The 19,345-nt window shown below is 42.9% G+C and overlaps 1 protein-coding gene across 1 annotated transcript; it reads right to left on the reverse strand.

Annotated features, from left to right (window-relative positions):
* Positions 1-288: 288 nt before the first annotated feature.
* KLF6 (KLF transcription factor 6) lies at positions 289-13,189 on the reverse strand. Its single transcript, XM_079948246.1, has 4 exons — positions 12,439-13,189; positions 8,681-9,260; positions 5,464-5,587; positions 289-3,991 (listed from the first exon to the last, which is right to left on the reverse strand). The coding sequence occupies exons 1-4, from the start codon at positions 12,538-12,540 to the stop codon at positions 3,940-3,942; spliced, it is 858 nt and encodes a 285-aa protein (XP_079804372.1). The 5' UTR covers positions 12,541-13,189; the 3' UTR covers positions 289-3,939.
* Between the last annotated feature and the right edge of the window lie 6,156 nt (positions 13,190-19,345).

Here is a 19,345-nt window from a genome sequence, read left to right on the forward strand (position 1 = left end):
GTTTTTCATTGAGTGACTTAAATTGGGGCACATGGAGCAGATTTGTGTATGTTACATCGAAGGAAGTATAAGTGGGTTAGACGAATTCTCATTTGGCAAAGCTTAGCTCCTTGCCTTGACTAGGCAAGCCTAGCTAAAGCACTTTTAAGAACCATTGGCATCCCATCCGGAGCCAAGCAAATGGCGTGTTCACAGTGAATTAGGGGCAACTCTAGATAATGGAAATTCTGTTACCATAGTGGAAATTCTGTTACCACTGAAGCAAAATCAAAGAAAGAGACCCCAAAATGCTGATAAGAATTTTTTTTATGTTATTCCAATAAAAAATACATTCATACAGAAATATAACAATCTTGCAAAAAACAATTTCAAATAAAATCTTGTAAAACAATTTTTTTTTACAAAAATCTTACAAAGAGATTCTTTAGATAACAGGGTGCTTCCAAAAAACAAACGAACAAAAAAAGGAAAAAAAGAAAGAAAGAAAGAAAGAAATTTTACGAATAGAAATTCTCTTCTGAAATTTCAAGCAATTTTTTTTCTCCGCTTTATTGAGGCTCAGTTATCACCTGAACAAAATGTACTTGTTTAAACTTACAAAACTGACAGGCATAATTTGACGTATGGCACACAGCCCCCCATTCCAAAACCGTTTTGATGCTTCGCAATCAAGAAAAGCTAATGCAAGGGGATTTATTAAATTTCCATGTTTTCCTCCTTGAGCATTAATAGAGTTATTATGCTTCAGCAGAAAGCATTGCAAAATAGGTAAACAAAAAACCCACCCCTGAAATACCCCCGAACAAATAGAAAAACCCTTCTTAATTGCCTTGTTCCACTTCTGATGATGCTGATAAACATACATGTATAGACCTCCCATTTTTACTATAGAGAATGCTGAATGTATGAAATGTTTCTCTCACTATAGCTGCAAGGAAGTCCCTCAACAGGGAAAAAAGAAAAAAGAGCAAGGCAGATCCTACATGCATGAAGCTCCACATGTAACATGAGAGCCCTACAGATTGTAGATAATATAAACCTTTCTCCTAGGGCATATTTACTTTTTGTTTTTTTAAAAGTGCACACTCAAGTATATAAAAACTGAACACAATACAAAAGGGGCAGGCCTGTGTGTTCCTTAGAATTGGATAAATTAGTGTCTAATGTGTTCTAGAGAACTATTTAACTTTCACCACCAGTTCCTGGAAAAGCTGTCCGAAACAGCAAGAAATAGGCTATCACTGTGGTTTGTGGGTAAGTACAGCACTCCTGGGGAAGGCAGTTCACTGACAACTTCTGGGGGATGGCTGCATCTAAGCTCTCTCATGAAAACCATCTTGCGCCTTCAGCTGAAATGTAAATACCCAAAGTAACAAAGCAATCATCAAGGAGCTCATTCCTAGATCTTCTCAATAAGCTTCTAGACAGAAGCCAAAGGGGTGGACTTGGGTTGGAGGGTTTTTGTTGTTGTTGTGGTCACCTGCTAGAATTATCAACTGATAAATGTGGCACAGGAGGTGAAGACCCCGTTGCCCTCCAGATGCCATGCAACCAGAACTCCCATCAGCCCCTGCCAGAATGGTCAACAGTCAGGGATTGTGAGAGTTGTGGTTCAACGACATCAAAGACCAAAGGTTCCCCACCTCTGATGTAGCGCTTCCAGATGATGTGGAAACATGTCACTAAGTGAGTTCGGCCCTCAAGGTGATGTACCAAATCAGTGCCCTTCGGGACAGATAGAAAGCCAGACAGACACCAGCAGAAAGTTGGTTGGAAGGTCCAGTTAGGACCTTGCCAAGGTAAACGGGAAATGGCAGGCTCATTGGTCTGGAGAGAGAGAACCTGATTCAGAAAGCTGCCAAGTTGCATTGAAAGATGCCCAATCTCGCAGTAGCCCTCAGGGAAAAGGTTCCAATCTGCTCCATTTGCTTGACGGTCGGGGATTTTTGAGCTCGCAAGTGTGCCCCCCCCCCGCCCGACACAGAAGCGAATGCAGCCCAGCTTTCTCTTCGCAAGAATCGCTGCTGCCCAAACCCTTTTTAAAGCAGGCTGCAAGCCAATAATATTTTTTTAAAAAAATGTTTTAATGTGTTTAGTGACCACCACTTGTTTGCTTCCTTTACAAAACTTAAGGAAAAGCAGAGGACTTCTTATGGGCTGCCATATTTCACAGGAAAGAACTCAATTCTTTCCTTGAAAAATATATATTATACACACACACACACACACACACACAGTGCTTACAAATACTATACAAACAAATATATACACCCAAGAAACTTTCTGCCTGCTTGGTAACTTTTTTTTGTTTTGCTTTGCTTTTTCCATTTTAAAAAAGAGAGAGTTTTATTTTAGTATTAACCAAGAGAAAGCTTGATATAAAGACATGGAACTTGTGCCATTTTAAGCAAATGATTATTTTTGTAATGCTCCTACACTTTTAAAAAGGGAGGAATTGTAACATTTTGAGGTACATGGGAAAGGGAGGTTCAGGGTGCATGTTCTGTACACATATTATTGGTTGTGCAAGGATGTATAAACAGGGATTTTCAAGGTGGCAGAACCGGTCATATTATTCCATGAGATTTTTAAAAGGAAAAGTGTAATATTGTATTGACATGTCCAAAGATGCTTTTCTACATGAAAAAAAACCCTGAAGATCAGCCTATGCTTTCCTCCACCTCTTCATAATTTACATTTGATACAGTACAAATATCAGGTGACAAGAGAGCCTTAATGAAGCACAAATCACCCATACCCCTGTATAAGACCTCTTGCGAGAAGAGATCACTTTTGCATAAGGCACCATTATTAAGGTCAACAGTGCATTAACAGCTAGAAAACCAGAAATTAAGAGACCTCAAGGCATAAATAACAGAGAAAAGGAACAAAAAAACAAGACCCCAACATAGCTGCATGAGAATTTTCTTTTCTTTTCTTAAAAAATATTACAGTTTCTAACCTACAGTGGTTTTATCCACCCAACAGGACAAAAAAAATAAAAAAATAAAAATCCAGGATCTGTATGTTATGTAACATTAAACCAATTGCATTGTAGCAGCTTTTTAACTGGAATTGAGAGAGGGGGAGAGAAAACAAAAGAAATACCTGCAAGTCCTGATTAAAGAATGGAAAAGCATATAGTTCCCCAGAACCATGCAATAATCTTTGTATTATAATGAAAAAGTTATAGGTTGTGTTATATTGTAAATACACAGCTTATACAATGGATTACAAATGAGCTCTGTAGCAAGTAAAACAAGCTACTTGACACATTGCACATTTAAGAGCTGGACCAGACACCAAAAGCTCCTCTCACACAGGATAGGGGCCCCTCCCTCCATTCTGGTGTCCTGACTCGCCACCCCCTCCCCTCCATCTTCCCCTCCCTCTTTCTTTCTTTCTTTCTTTTTTTTAAAGGTGCAGACACCCCTTTCGCCCCGCCCCTTGGAAATGATTGATCGCTCCTTTCTTGCGGCATACTCCTCACATACGCAAATGATTCCCCCGCCCTCCCCCATTCAGCTGTCCTTTCCTCTCTCTCTCTCGCTTACGGTTATAAAACAACCACGAGGAACGAAACGGAAGGAAAATGAAACAAACAAACAAAAAGTATTCATGTGCCTCAGCATACAGTCGCCCAGTACGATCCTCAATAACATACAGTCGTCCAATCATTAACATTCTCAGTGCACGTGCTCACGGCAGAAGGCGTAGAAGGTTGGGTGCCAGCGTACGAGACCCACAACCGTGCGGTCGCTATGCCGTTTCCTTACATGACTTGTTTAGCCCTCTGAAGACCTTCCAAGGAAGAGAGGCCCTGGAGGCAACTGGGTTAGGGTGCAAAATGGCATGCTTTGGCTGGAACACGCATCCCCTCTTTCAAGGCTGGTTGACCTCGAAGCCTCTTAGCCCACAGGATTCGACCTCTTCACCCACTCAGAGATGCCTCTTCATGTGCAGGGCCAGGTGGTCGGACCTGGAGAAACACCTGTCAATGGAGAAGAGAGGAGAATTTTGAGGACCATCTTCCTATAGCTGAGTAAATCGGGTTAGACCAGGAGGAGTTAGCATGGCTTCCTCCAGATGTTGCAAGACTATGACTCTGCTTGTCCCATTCCACTGGCCATGCTGGACTGATCCGAGTTAATATTCCAATAACATCCAGATGGCACCACATTGGGGACTGCTGTGGTTGGTTATGAGGCCCTATAGGTCTATCCAAGAGACACAGAATTTGATTTGGGAGACCCAAGTGCAAAGCCCTTTGGGATCCTATTGTACCCCAGCCTTACTATCATCAGTTGCAATGGAGGCAAATACTACAGAGCACATTTACGGAGCATACTTAAAACAAAAGCAACGTGCAGAATTAACTCCACTGCAATCTGTGTGACTTGGGACTGGTTCATGTGACCTTGGGGCATAGAGATAGGTTGTCAAGTAGGCGAACAGAGGAACAGAGTGGTCACTCCGCCACTTGGCCAGAATGCAAAATGCTGTTTCAAAGCAAAGTGTGCAGAGTGCAACCACAGTCACGTTCCCGGTCATTCACCAATTGGGCTGACATTCATATCCTGAAAGGAGCTCGGAATGGCATGCAAGGGTCACAGCAACCCCATGAGACAGACTAGGCTCATCTAAATCGATCCAAGGGAGCATCCTGCAAGAATCTTAGCCTAAGTTCACAGCACCTGCTAAAATAACTCTTTACAATCCTTTCCCAATAACTCGTTGTGACAGAAGGCTGGTGCAAAAGAGACCCAAATGAAGATGGCTAAGCAGAAGAGCTATTTCTTAGAAGACATAAACTGTCTTGGAAGTTTTGGAGGAAAGGGAAGGTGACTCGCAGAATACTAGGAGTTGGGAGAGAGACCACCACAGCGACCAAGTCCACCTCTTTATAATGTGACAGCATTTGCTAGGTGTTTAACTACACCATAGCAACCCAACCCAACCCAACCCTTCCAAGACGTTCATTGAAAGAGACCCTACAGACTGCTCCTCCTCCTGTCAGCTTCTTCTGCTTTCTTCCTGATCTCAGCATCAGAAGTCACTCTATTATTTAACCTGTATCCATGCAGACACTATCTAAAATGCATTAACTTCAATCCACTTAATTCTGGGAGTATTTCCACTGGAATTTCAGGTAGGCTGCTCTGAAATATGTAACTGGAAACGTTTTTCCTTTAAGCATAGACAGAATTGATTCACCTGATCAGAGACTTATTTCTCTCTCTTTTTGCACTGTTAGAACTAAAAAAGCTACATTGTTGCTGATCACTGAAGCTGGATGCTTCCTTTGAAAAGCTCTGGTGCAATGGGACAGAGCTGATACTTGATGAAACTGCCTGTGCCTTGGTGGCTTCATCAATGTGGAGGGCGTAAGTCATTGCTTCCCATGGAAGCATTGGGGAGGAGGGAGGTTCAGGGGTTATTAAAAGAGAGTGTCCATACACATACCTGTCACAGTGACTACATTTAAAAGGCTTGGCACCCGTGTGCTTTCTGAAGTGTCTGGTTAACTCATCACTCCTCGCAAAACGCCACTCACACCCTTCCCATGAGCATCTGTAAGGCTTTTCTCCTGCAAATAAAACATACCAAAGATTATTAACCGTCCGTTTCTCTCTCCAAGCAAAGATGAATATTGATTCATTTGTTTTTAACATAGGAAATAAGGCCACTCAATTTAATTCACAACAGCACACTAAGTACTTCCGAGAACGCTGATGGAGAATTTAGATGTTTCTGAGCTGACAGCTTTGCTGCAACAGCAAAACATCAAGCCTTGACTGGAAAACATGCCAGTAATGTAAGCCTTGTGCAGCTGCATCCTAGGAATTCTTTGAGTGTTTAGAATACAGGCTTGTAAAACCACTAACCTAGGGCGAATAAGAACTGCCTCCAGATTGTTATAGAAGTTTAATAGAAGTTGGTTCTCTATATCTTTTAGGCTCAAAACAACTGATATAGACCATGCTTGGAGGTCTCCTGCGCTAGTAGCTTTTGTGGACTTCCTGCTACACAATAGCAGCAAATTATGGGTTGCACGCTCCAAATTATACTCATAGACTAAACCCACTGAAAACAATGGAGTTGAATTAGTTAGGCCTAATGTGCATCCATGGATTTAATAGGTCTTCTCCAAGTATAACTTAAGCACATACAACCCAATAAATATTGGGTTCACCTATTAGATACATAGGTTAGGCCGATCAATATTGGATGGTAGTGAGAAACCTAACCTACAAATTTGGGGCCATTCAAAGGGGAGAATTATTATTAACTATTATTAAGCCAGAATGTTTGGCTGCCAGCCTTAATCCTGACAATATGGGAAAGCAAGTCTTAGAACAGGCATCCCCAAACTCGGCCCTCCAAATGTTTTGGGACTATCATTCCCACCATCCCTGACCACTGGTCCTGTTAGCTAGGGATGATGGGAGTTGTAGTCCCAAAACATCTGGAGGGCCAAGTTTGGGGATGCCTGTCTTAGATTCTCCCAAGGTTCCATTCCATGTCTTTCTATCGCTCTAGAAATCTAGCAAGTGTGAAAATGTCTGTCCCCGAATTGTGAAGATCTAATTGCTTTGCCCACACAGCCAACCAGCTTCCCCAAGACTACATGGGTCAAAGTGGGCTAGGGTAGGGTGCAGGGAGCAGAGAAAAAACAACAACACAGAATTTCCCACTCCTTTGTCATTCAGGTGTTTTAGACTGCCAGGCCCCAGCGAGCATGGTCAACCATCAGGGATGATGAGACTTGTTGTCCAAAACACATGGAGAGCAGCAGGTTGGGAAAGGCTAGAGTGGAGAGCAAAACCACCTTCAGCAGCAGATCATAAAAATGCATTCTGGTCCAGAGATTCTGGTTATGAGATTCCATGGCTTAACACTATTTGTTTGATTTCCGCAGAATAACGGGCATATGAGAGGTAAGCTCTCCCTCGCTCACCAGGCTGCGGAAGCATAGAACAGATCCATCTTTTTTGTATTCCCCTCTTCAAACGGTGAAAAGAACATCTTTGAAGAGGAGACCTCTAAGCTGTTTGTCTCAAGGTGCAGAATCTCGCTCTGCACCTTGAGCTGGAGATTGGTATGCCAGCCAGCGGCTCTGCACATCTAACCACAGTCATCAAGCACTCTAGAATATTAATGTCAAAAAGCAACTACTTTCACTATAAAAAATTTATAGAAACCCTGGAGTGCCTGCCCGTTTCAAATCCTTTCAAGTTAAGCTAGAGAACTGGGTTTTGTTTTGTTTAAATCTAGGTTTACTAGTAACATCCTGTTTGCTTAGTGTTAGCAAAACCACATGATAATGAAAAGCTCATAAAGTCTGCCATTGTCTTTATGATCATAAACATCTCTCTCAAAAGATCATTTTACTTCTGTCAATGCACACACAGCTAGCTTGAGGCAAGTCCAGCAATTAAGGGAACTAGTTACTCTTCTGCTATTAAATGAATCAATGAGGAATCTGTCCTTCAGAATCAGGACAAAAATCTCCAATTTCTGAGAAATGTTTCCATTTCCTTTTGCTGTTGCCGAGTTTCAAAGCTAGTTCTCTGTTGTTGTTGTTTTTTGTTGTTGTTTTTGAGGGATTCCCTCCACCTCCTTGGAAAAACAATTTAACAATTGTGCATCTTCTCAAGCACCAGCTAATTACAAAACAGGAACCAAACATGTGCAAGAGAGAGAAAAGTTAACTAGCCTCATCCAAGCTTTGCACATAGAAGTTTGCAACTGGCTAACGCAGAACAAAAATGAGGAAGTGATGCCTTGCATTTTGGAAACCTCAGCTGTTATTGCATCATCTGATGGCCCCAAGCTCTTGCTCCAGAAATTGCGTAACATTATGACACTATTAGCATCAAGGGTTTTCCTTACAGTTATCACCAACCAAAGTCAGACATGCAGCTAAATCCAGATGGGTTGCCTGGAATAAGGGACAAAAACTTCTGGTGAACTGTAGATCAGAGATGGGGAACCTATGGCCTTCCAGATATTGATGAACTACAACTCCCATCATCTCTGGTCATGGGTCATGCTGGCTGGGGCTGATAGGACATGGGAGTCCAGCAAACATCTGGAGGAACCATATGCTATCCATGTCTGCCAGTCCTAATAATGGCATCCTGGTGCATAGTTCTGCTGGCCATGAACAGAAAGGGAAGGGGAAGAGAAAGAGGATGATGCTGTCATTGAGAACCAGCCACCAGCTGAAGTATTAAGCAGAAGTCCTATAGAAACCATATGTGATAGTGCCTGTCACATCTTAGGACCCAAGCCATGGAAGGTTTGACACACATCCTACTAAGAGAAAGCTACCTGCCAGTGCTATAAGAACAGGAAGCAAATGGGGTCCCCCTTATTACATTTATATCCTGCCTTTCTTCCATGATGGAAAACTGTAAACAGGGTTCCCAGAAGGCCTCCTAGCTTCCTGCTGACTGGTCACAGACCTTCTTAGCTGCACCAAGGACTCCATATCTTGTGGCTTCAGATCACAGCCAAGTGGGATGAGACAAGGGGTGCTTGAACCCACACATGTACAAACAGCTGAGGCCACCTTAGTATGCCCCAGTTTTGTTTTCTTCCATGGAAAACACAAAGTGACCACTATTTGGATCACCCAAGACCAGATGTTTGGATCGCCCAGTGGAGAAGATCTCACCTGTATGGGTACGTTGATGTGCTTTCAGATGTGAACTTTTGGTGTAAACCTTTCTGCACCCATTGAACTGACACCTGTGGATCCGCCGCCTCCCATCCGGAGAGGCATCGCCGTTCACTGGGGCACCCTTTTCTGCAGTCTTTCCACCACTACCAGTACGAATTTTGCCCGGCGAATGCAATTCACCAGGCGCAGAATTCCACGGTTGAGAAGATGCTTCCTTCCCCAACTCAGGGGAGGAAGGAGGAGTCGACGTGACAGATGAACTCAAGTTTCCTGTACTGGTCAAGCCCAAGACATCACTAATGGGATCAGATGTAAATTTTGTTGTAGGCGAAAGTTCCTCAGAGCTGTCAGAAGATTCACTGCTGATGTCAGAATTCAAGCTGTTAGTCTCTAAACTCTGAGTCTTTACGCTTTCCTCCTTTGGAACACATGTGGCCTTCTGTTCAGATTCCTCCTTTTTCTCACGCGCCAAAATAATTTTGGTCCACAGATCCTCTTGACTGTCAAATTTTATCTCAGAGGCAGATACGTAGCAAGGCTCACTCTGAAGGTATCGTTCCAGCTCTAAGCATGTCTACAAAAAATAATAATAAACACAATAAATTAAAATTAAATCTCTCTTTTTTTAAAAAAAAAAAAAGTGCAAAGCTATAGAAGCCATTCTCCAGAAACATCAACCAAACCATGTGTGTGCAAAGGATGGGGTGTTTATTTCTGGTTGCTAGGCTCCCTTAAAGTAATAGGCTACTCAACCCTCATTTAATGACTGTTACAGTAAACAATGCAGTTCCCAAGAACTGGGCTGGAGTTCAAACACACATAGAAAGAGTTCAAATCCACCTACATTTTCCAGCCATTACTCTTATTGTGTGAGCTGAAAAATCATCTCCTAGAAAGGAGATGTTCAATGGGTTGGCTTGGAAGTGACTCTGTTCTCACCCCAACCCTCCAGTTTTAATCAGGCCTTTCTACAATTTCCAGTATTTTATTAACTAAGAGGGCTTCCAAGTGAATTGTGTGATCTCCACAGAAAGTTGTCAAGCTAGACTTCCACTGAGCTGACAGCACCAGTGCTCTGAACTCAAGAAACATGTGTGGTTGTGGCAAAGTCATGATCCATATTCAGGGGGAACCCACCAAGCCAGCCCATTTCCTGCAGATGAAAACTCAGCCTAAGGTAGACGTTCAAAGAATGCCAGTTCTTCCAAGCACACTGGCATGAGTTTTGCGTAACTTGGAACAATTCTGGTAGAAATGATAGCGGCCTAAGGACTTTCAGTGAACAAAACCTTTCAGAGTGATAAGGCAATGCTGAGAAGAAGAAGAAAGTTTTAGAAAATGGAATTGCAGGGAAAGCGGTCAAAGGAGAAATACGAATTTTCGAGGTCCTGCTGGGAGCCCCACATTGAAGAATTTTATCTACTGGCCAAGAGCACAACCGTATGAGTCATCTCCCTATTTCTTTCACTCAATGCCAAAAGAGACTTCCTTTTAAAACCCTGAACTTCTGCCAAGAAAGTACACGGTTCAGATAGACATGCAACGGGCCATGTAAAATAAAATGAAATAAAGTAAGCTATCCTCCTTGCTGCAATAGGAGTCAAGCAACCCTCCGAGTGACACAAATGTGTTTCCAAATTCCTAACAAACTTAAGAGAACTTTGGAAGAAATGCAAGCATTTATCTCTCTTTTTTTTTTTGGGGGGGGGGGGTGTCTATCAGTGCACACTTCATTTCCCCTTCACTATCATCCCCATAATTAAAGATCAGCATGTTAATGGAACTAAATATATAAGGGGGTTTTGTGTGTGTGTGTGTGTGTGTGTGTGTGTTTATGGACAAATATATCAGACTCCATACTTACCTTATTTTAAGCAGGAACCCCCCCCCCCCCATCCCCATAAGCAAAGCTGACTCCAAAAGCAAATGTCACACATTTCACTCTCTTAAGTGTCAACTTAATGGGAGTTTCTGTCACAGTATGTTGCCGATTTTTACACTTCTCCCCCATCTGTTTAGGCTCTACTCCTAAACACACTGACCTGGGAGTAAGGACCACTACTGACCTATGGGACTTTTTTCAGAGTAAGCATGCCTAGGTTTTGACTGACCATTTCTCCCCTCTTGTTAACTGAAGGTTGGCCCAAAAAGTGGGAGAGACTGCAAGCTTAATCAATATTTATCGGTTTCCCTATAATTAGGGAACTGATTTGCAGTGCACTTCAAAAATAAAACAAGACACATCATTTCTATAAGGAAACATGAAGGGAATTGACAGAAAGGGGCAGGTTCAAAATTCTTATTCAGGGTGGATTTAAAATTCCCCCATTATGCAAATCAGCCTGAAGGACTGGCCTGAAGCTCCGAAGGAGGTTTTGAAATTATCCAAAAGGCTACAGTGGGATACATATCTAGCTCTGGGTTAAAAATACCAGAAATGCCTGAAGGAAAAACTATTTAGATCAATTTCAATTACATACTATTGGTGCTGCCTTGGAAAGAAAAAAGAAAGAAGGGGGGGTGGAGAGGGGAATTGGAAATGGGTAATTTCAAAACATGCACAAGGTTTCAACCTTCTTGATAGGTTCTCAGGCTTTACAAATAAAATCTCCAGACTGATTTGATCTGGGTACTCAGCTGGGCTTAGAGAGAGAGAGAGAGAGAGAGAGAGAAGGAGCAAATATCACAGCTAGGGGAAGAGGCAAGTAAGTAAACACTATTCACTTACACCCCCCTTCCAAGGGGGGGGGGGAATCCAAGACAATGCAAAAACAATCTTGTTTCCAAGCAAACCAATTACTTGTACTAACAAACAAGCACCCCCCCCAAGAAAAGAAAAAAACCATGTCCATTAAAGGCAACAAGCCTTCCTCTTTCCCTCCGCTAGGAAGACTCACAGCAATTAAAAAGGGGGGGGGAGGAGAAACAAAACAGTATCATTGTCATATGACTGACAACTGGGGGGGGTGGCGGATAAGAGAGGGAATAATAATAATAATAATAATTAATGGTTATCATGCAGCAGGGAGTTAGAAGGTTGGCAATTCTGCTAAGGAAAATAATACTGGAGGGGTGGAGATTATTTTTTGAAAAATCCCAATTTCCAACCATTTCTCTCCCTCCCCCCCCAAAAAAAAGTGGGGGGTGTAAAAAAAACCAAAAAAAAAAAAACCCGGTGGAAATGAAAGACAGTTTGGATGACAAGACCCAGTTGTAGTGTTTGGATCTGCTTCAAGGCGGGGGAGGGGGGAGAGAGAGGAGAGACAACTTTGCCAGGAACTAGATCAAGCAAAATGCAAAACGCAGGACTTGCGGATTTATGCTATTTATTTTTTTGTGGCAACATTTCGCTCCCGCGGTTGTTGTTTTAATGGCGCGCACAAACACACACACACAGAGAGAGAGAGAGAGGGAGAGAGAGAGGCAGGACAGGCATTCAGAAATACACCAGCCACTGTCCAGAAGCTGTGACAGCGGCGCTGGGCATAAACAGCACTTCTCCCGCTAGCGAGCAAAAACAAGCATGCACGGCATAAAAAAACCCCAGAAAGCAGATATAACAAACAGTGTTGCACAGCAGCCCAAACAAACACACTTGCTTGAAACAATAATGTTACTATTTAAAAATTATATATAAAAAAAGATTCCTGCAGGAAGCCTTCCTAAAAGGCAAGCCTCTAACCTCGTTTATCAGTGTTGCTCCGAATTAAAAGCAACGTTTGCCCAGCACAAGCAGATATCCTTCGGTTTACCTGTTGCCAATATTCCTCCAGAGATGGTAAAGCGGAGAAGTAACCAGTGTCGTGGACAATTTGGAGTTCCTGAAAGATGCTACACATTGGAAGCACATCCATGGTTTTTGTTTTTTGTTTTTGTTTTCAAGGGGAAGGGGGGAAAAGAAGTTGCAACAAATAAACCCTCCACAGGGTCAACGTCCGATTGCAATGCGTCTCGTCGTAAGGAAGAAGAAAAAGCACAAGTATCAACACCGCTACAGATGTTTCTCAGCTGCTACCGCTGCTGCTGTCGTCGGTAGTCGTGATGGCAGGTGATGGCGAGAGAAATACGACCAGCTATTTACAAAGTCCCACTTCCTCCTCCTCCTCCTCCAGAGGGAAAGACGGCCACAAAGAAGAAGACAGGTTTGTTTTTTTCCTCTTTCAAAAATAAAAATAATTATATATTAAATTCCTCTTCGGCAGTTCAGATGCAAAGGGTATTTTTTTTTAAATATAATAATAATAAAGCAAAAGTTTCATGCAAAGTTTAATTGCACAGCAATATCAAGGTATGGATATATATATACATAGATCTATTTATATTTATATATATATATATATCTCTTGCAGTCTCCAAAATGCAGCTGCTGGTGGTAAATCTTGCTTTCCACTCCTGGGGTTCTCTCCAGAAGATACTTGCTCAGGAGCCTACTCAATATTTGCAAACACTGAGATGACTGCGAATGTAACCCCCAGCAAAACTTCCCTATTCAAAGCTCCTTGGCCACAACCTCCTCCTCTTTCTACTCCCCTCCTCCTTCTACTCCCTCCCTCTTTTCGGCTCCCCCCTCCCTCGCGCTCCCAGCTACTCTCGCCCCGCCCCCTTTACTCCTTCTCCTCCAGCCCCCCTCCCTCCGCCACCTCGTGATCCCATTACGCCGGCTCCGAGCGCTGCCCAATCTCGAACAACAAAACTCGTTACACCGCGTTCCAATGATGTCAGAGGAGCCCAATGGGCGCCCGCGACGCATCCCGGCTCCTCCTGGCGTGACCGAACCTCTCCGTGACGCCGCGCCCGATTGGGCCGATTCGAAATTCGAGCCTCCCTGATTGGCCGGCCGCGCGGCAGGCTATTTTTAGAAGGGTATATAATGCCGGGGAGCCTGTTTTAGAGAAGCGACTCGGAGCGAGAAGGGGAACGTTTTGCTTGTTGTTTGCGGTTGCTAGAGAAAGAGAGGGGAGGAGGGGGAGGTTGCAATGCTGAGCGTGGCGTCCGGGGGCGCTGCTGAGCCGCGCAGGAATAGCAGAGGAAAGCTGAGCCGCTTAGACGTTGCAACAAGCTTTTGACCAGGGGAAACTGGGAGGGGGGGGTTGTCATTACACGTGGGTAACGTTTTCATACGTGCATTGTCTCCCGTGCATTCCCCAACAATGCAACAGAATTCTGCTCCCGGCGTTCAGCGGTGCAGTTTGCAGGAGAAATCGATTCCTCTACCCCGAAAAAAATTAATGGTTTCAACTTTAATGTGTGCTTACTCGGAGGAAAGTCGCACGGAATTCAAAAGGGTTTTTTCGATTTGCCAGCAAGCGAAGGCTTGGAGACTTGCGCTGAGTGGGCTGCACTGTAAATGGATATTTGTTGCAGCGCCGCTTAACTAATGCTGGCTTCTGTCGGGAGATCATTTGCTACACAGCAGCCCCTTAACTGCTTTAGGAAATAAGGAGCTGTAATGGATGGTGGTGGTGGTGGTTTCTTTAAAAAAGAAATCCAGTTTTTGCATTTGCCACCCCCAGCTCTGCTAACTGTATCTGCCCTAACCCTTGTGAGTTTCGTTTCTTCAGTTTCATGGTGGTTTCGTTTAGGAAGTGCTTCCCATGAAAGCACCTGGAAGCGTAATATATATATATAAAACCATTTATATATATATATTTAAAATGATTACACCCCATACCAAAAAATAATTACATACATGAAAGCAACTTCAGATTCGTTAAAGAGACTGACAGAAAAATCTCCACTTAGAAGAAAGCATTCCTCGCAGGGTTGTTGTGAGGAGAACCAGACATCCCATTTTGAGCTTCATGGGGGATGGGTGGGGTAAAAATGTAATAATTAAGCCCAGGGATCTACTTATTTACTGCATTTCATAGAATTATATAGTTGGAAGGGTCCCAGAGGTTTTCTAGTCCAGCTCCCTGCAGTGCAGAAATCAGAGATAAATAATGGGATGGGATGATGGGAGTTGTAGTTCAGTAGCACCTGCCAAGCCAAAGGTTTGTACACCAGCTATATCTCAATCACCAAATGACTTCCCTCCTACAGTGCTCCATTTGTTCAAATGAGGTTGCTGTGGACCTCAGAGTGGTAAAATAGAGATTTCTAGCAAACCAACTACCATATGTTCACATGTACCTGTCACCAGTTATGGGATCAGCTGTCTTTCATTTCATCTTCTCTGCCTCAACTTCTCAATTCTTCAAAAATATGTAGATATATTTAACCATGTCTACTCAGAAGAAAATCCTATTGAGCTCAGTGGCACTTACTCCCATGTAAGTAGGGTTGACATTGTAGGCTAAGACTGCAATGCTGATCCCACTTACCGTACATGGGAGTAATTACCTGTTGAATTAAGCAGGACTTACTCCTGAGTAGACATGACAGGGATTGCTCTAACTACCAGGGGTCTGATTTTCCCCTACTGAAGTGAACCGCCAAATGTCAGGTCTGGGTAAAAGACCTGGGTCAAAAGCAGATCTTCATTATTTTTTCACAAGATGTCACCATAATAATAATAAAAAATCATAATAAGCACTATCTCTTTTTTGAATGGATTTTATGCAAATAAATAGTGTGACCACACTTGGAATATTGTGTACAGTTCTAGTTATAATACTTCAAAAAAGATAGTATAGAGCTGGAAATGATGCAGAAAAGGACCCTCAGTGTTTGGTTTTAAAAGATTTTACACACCGCTGCTGTCTCTGAGAAACTTAACTCATTTGCTGAGAGTTTCATGAGCCACAGCCAAATCAATGGGTTATGCAGCAACATGGTGGATGTTTATAATTTATATCAAGAGACAAACACATGACTGGCAAGTTCCCACACAATTTCATTTTATTTGACTATGCACCAAGACTCAATGTCCTTTACCCCTTGGTACTTCTGTGGTGCTGATAATTTCCTACCCATGACTACATTGCTAATTTCCCATGCTGTTTCCATATTTTGAGTCATATTTTATTATTGTCATTATTTCAGAGCTTAAATGGCAAGCCATTGTCCTGGTATATTATACTGGAATGTATGTAAAAGTTAATCTGATTGATTAATGAAGGGGGGGGATGTTGGAATCACTTCCCAATGAAGGAAGGTTATAGCAGCATTAACCAATCCAGATGTCCTCTTTTACTGAGCATTTATCAGGATTTGTCCCCGTGATATTATCCATGCTAATATATGATTCTCCCTTCAATACTGTTTTTGCCTGTTTATACTGTTTATCTTGATGCAAGAATTGAGAGTCTCAGAGCGTAAACTTCCAACAGTGATTTCTTATTTGCAATGTTTTGAAAAAGGAAAAACTATTTGGTTATTGGGGCACAGTGGATTGCTTCCTTTATTGATGAGGCCATCACAGCTATTGCTATCCATGTTTGCCTCAGTTACCAGCTTGCTAAGGACACAACTGGAGTCCTGATCATTTATAAATGAGATGGGGTGGGATGCGGATGCTCCTACATCCCATTGCTCTGAAAACTTGTAGATCTGCAGAACTAGCACTTTTACAAGTGCAACATAATGTATGTTCTGCACTTCTGAGAAATCAGACTTTTAGTATGACAGCTCTTATTCTCTGCAACTCTCTGCCTTTTGATATTAGACAAGCGCCATGGTTGTAAGTGGTTGCATTTTAAAAACTTTTTTGTTTGGACTGGGCTCAGATTTTAAATTTTATTATGTCCATTTATTTGATGTATTGACTTTTATCTGTATTGCGATAATTTTATCGCATTGTATTCAACAAAGACATTAGTGCAAAGACTTCTGCCTGTGCAGCAGTACTTCGTCTCCCCACATCACCCCCAAAATCTGTTCTGGTTTTTCCCCTGACTCTCTGGAGCAGATTTGTGAGAGAGGGACATGCAGCCACAAGAAAGGCAGAGAAAGTCCTATTGAGCAGATGGAACTCATTTAGAGTCTAAACCTCTCAGGGAAATGCAATGATTAAGCAGCATATAAATCTTGTAGAATAAAATAATACTGGAAAAGAAGGGCTCTGGATTGCACTGGGGAAACTATGTTGTGTTCTGTTTTCTGTCTTGATGACCATAATGGCTCAGGTGCAGAGGAAAAGGTCTTGTGTTAAGGCATCCTTAAGAAAATACCAATAGCTTGGGGGGGGGGGGTGAGGAGAAAGATTTGTTTCAGTTTGCGTTTAATAGCAAATTTACCGAATTCTCACTTTGTAAAACAGTGTGAACTGAAACACAGCCTTCCTTTGAAATTCACCCTTCTCCAAATTTTGCAGTTTAGTTCTCCAACCAAGTGATGTGTATTAAAATACATAAAGTGTGCATATATTCATGAAAATGACACACAAAAATACTTTATGTTAGGGGAAATTGCTTTGCACAAAAATTGTGGATGTTAGGGTAAAATTGCAGTGAAATGCTGAGGAATTTTCATGAAGGCTTTTTTTTCTTCAGGTAACTGATGTGCTAACGTGGAGAACCGACCTTAAGACAGTAAAAATGAGAAACCGAAATTGACGTATTCTCTCATCCCTTGAAAGGCGCATTGCTACTGGGATTGCTGTCCTAGGCCCCCCCTTTCTAGTATGTGACAGCTTCCCCCAGTGTCCTTCAGCAATGTTGAGTCCTGGCCAAAATAAATTGGAGAAGAGGGACAGTCTGTTGATATACCCCCAGCTTCAAACCTCTGTGCTCTGAAGATTTGGGAAGTCTACCTCCCTCGGGAGCTAAGCTGCTTGCATTCTGCAGCGGTGCCAGTCTCCCAGTAATCCCCAAAGGCAAATGACTGGTTGTTATGTGAGTGTATTTGGTTATGGAAATGTCTCCCTCTGTCCCACAGCAGCTTGTAACAAAGGTGTTTGCATATCGCCGGTATCATAGTAATTATTACTACTTTGGCTCTTGGTCCTGTAAGTAGTCCCAACAGAGAGTTATCACGAGCGGTGAGACAACATGATTTATTGCCGCTGTCCACAACAACAACAAACTGCATGGATGTGTATAAGAAAGCTTTGAAACACTGGGGCAGGGTTAAAACGTTTGGAGTTACCTAAATGCCACAGCAGACATGGAGTCTATGAAACCCAGTGGGATAGTTAGGCTCAGAACTGAGAAAGAGAGAGGTAGATGTTCTGCCTTCAGGGCTGTGATGTCTTCTCGGTCCCCTGTGATTTGTGGAGCATCATCTGATCCTAAAAAATAAATTGCACCTGGTTTTGATGACATAGATATTCAAATGGCACCAGGAGTTACCCAAAGACCTGTTTAGCAGAGCTGATTATTCACCGCTAGAGCCTTTATTGGTGATGATAGATTTGCTCCCATTATTCAGGGCCCACCATGCTTGAGAGGCTGCTCAGCTAGCATTGTTGTGACATAACTATTGACAGAATTTTTATTGGATTTATTCTCGTGCATACTTCCTGGATTCAGCACTGTCTGTGGAAGCATACGCAACATCTGTGCTTAGGTAAAGGGACCCCTGACCATTAAGTCCAGTCACTGATGACTGTGGGACTGTGCCGCTCATCTCGCTTTACTGGCAGAGGGAGCCAGCGTTTGTCTGCAGACAGTTTCCGGGTCATGTGGCCAGCATGACTAAGCCGCTTCTGGCAAACCAGAGCAGCGCACGGAAATGCCATTTACCTTCCTGCCAGAGCGGTACCTATTTATCTACTTGCACTTTGAAGTGCTTTCGAACTGCTAGGTTGGCAGGAGCAGGGACCGAGCAATGGGAGCTCACCCCGTCGCAGGGATTTGAACCACCAACCTTCTGATTGGCAGCCCTAGGCTCTGTGGTTTAGACCACAGCACCACCCGTGTCCCAACATCTGTGCTTAGGAGTGCCTTTTATCATCTTAGATCGCATGCTGTCTCAATAATCCATGTGTTGGTCACAGCCAGGTTAGACTACTGTAATGCACTGTATTCAGTGCTGCCTTCAAAGATGATGTGGACACGCCAACTAGAGCACAATGCAGTCCCTTTTGATCCTTTGTGTTTTAATGGTCCACCAGACTAGCCTGGTGTAATTATTTTTTGACACTTACTGATTCCAGGGGAATAGAAGTGTCTAGTACATGGGTGGCCAACTCCCAAGTGACTGTGGTCTACTTACAGAATTAAAAACGGGGGGTTCAGGTCAACAAATCGCTGGGGAAACAAACAGCCTCACTGAGTAAACTCCATCTTCCGTTCTACAGATCGTGCAACAATGGAGGATGGGGCGAGGGGGTGGGGCCGGGTTCGATTTTACCAATGCTAAGGAAAGGGACCCAGCGATCGACCGTGATCTACCATCTACCAAAACTTCCCAGGGATATACCAGTAGATCACGATCGACCTGTTGGATATCCCTGGTCTAGTACATAACTTAATGCACACTGGTCTGGTGCCAGTTTTTTAACACCCTGAGCCATGTTTAAATTCTAACACTTACTGGTCCCAGGAATTTAGTAATGTCTAGCACCCACAAACTCCTAATACTAGCTATAACATTTTCCCCTTTTGGCAAAAGTGAATGAAATTTACAGGTACAAGAACCCCTCCAGAGTGGATGAATCCTACAAAATTGCAGACAATAAAGCTCAGGAGCTTTGGGTGGGGAAAGTAAAAGAGATTCACTCTCTTCCATAATCCCTTATGTTGGGTGGGGTTATTCTCCTCACAGATAGTTTTTTGA

Source organism: Podarcis cretensis, assembly GCF_951804945.1.
Source record: "Podarcis cretensis genome assembly, chromosome: 12".
In the NCBI taxonomy this organism is placed as follows: Eukaryota; Metazoa; Chordata; class Lepidosauria; order Squamata; family Lacertidae; genus Podarcis; species Podarcis cretensis.

Bases quoted from the DNA above. Each gene is read 5' to 3' on its own strand.
- KLF6 (XM_079948246.1), bottom strand. From the start codon at position 12,540: ATGGATGTGCTTCCAATGTGTAGCATCTTTCAGGAACTCCAAATTGTC. The intron at 9,261-12,438 runs GTAAACCGAAGG...TATTTTTTGTAG, and splicing joins TGGAGGAATATTGGCAACAG to ACATGCTTAGAGCTGGAACG. The intron at 5,588-8,680 runs GTGAGATCTTCT...TTTTATTTGCAG, and splicing joins ACATCAACGTACCCATACAG to GAGAAAAGCCTTACAGATGC.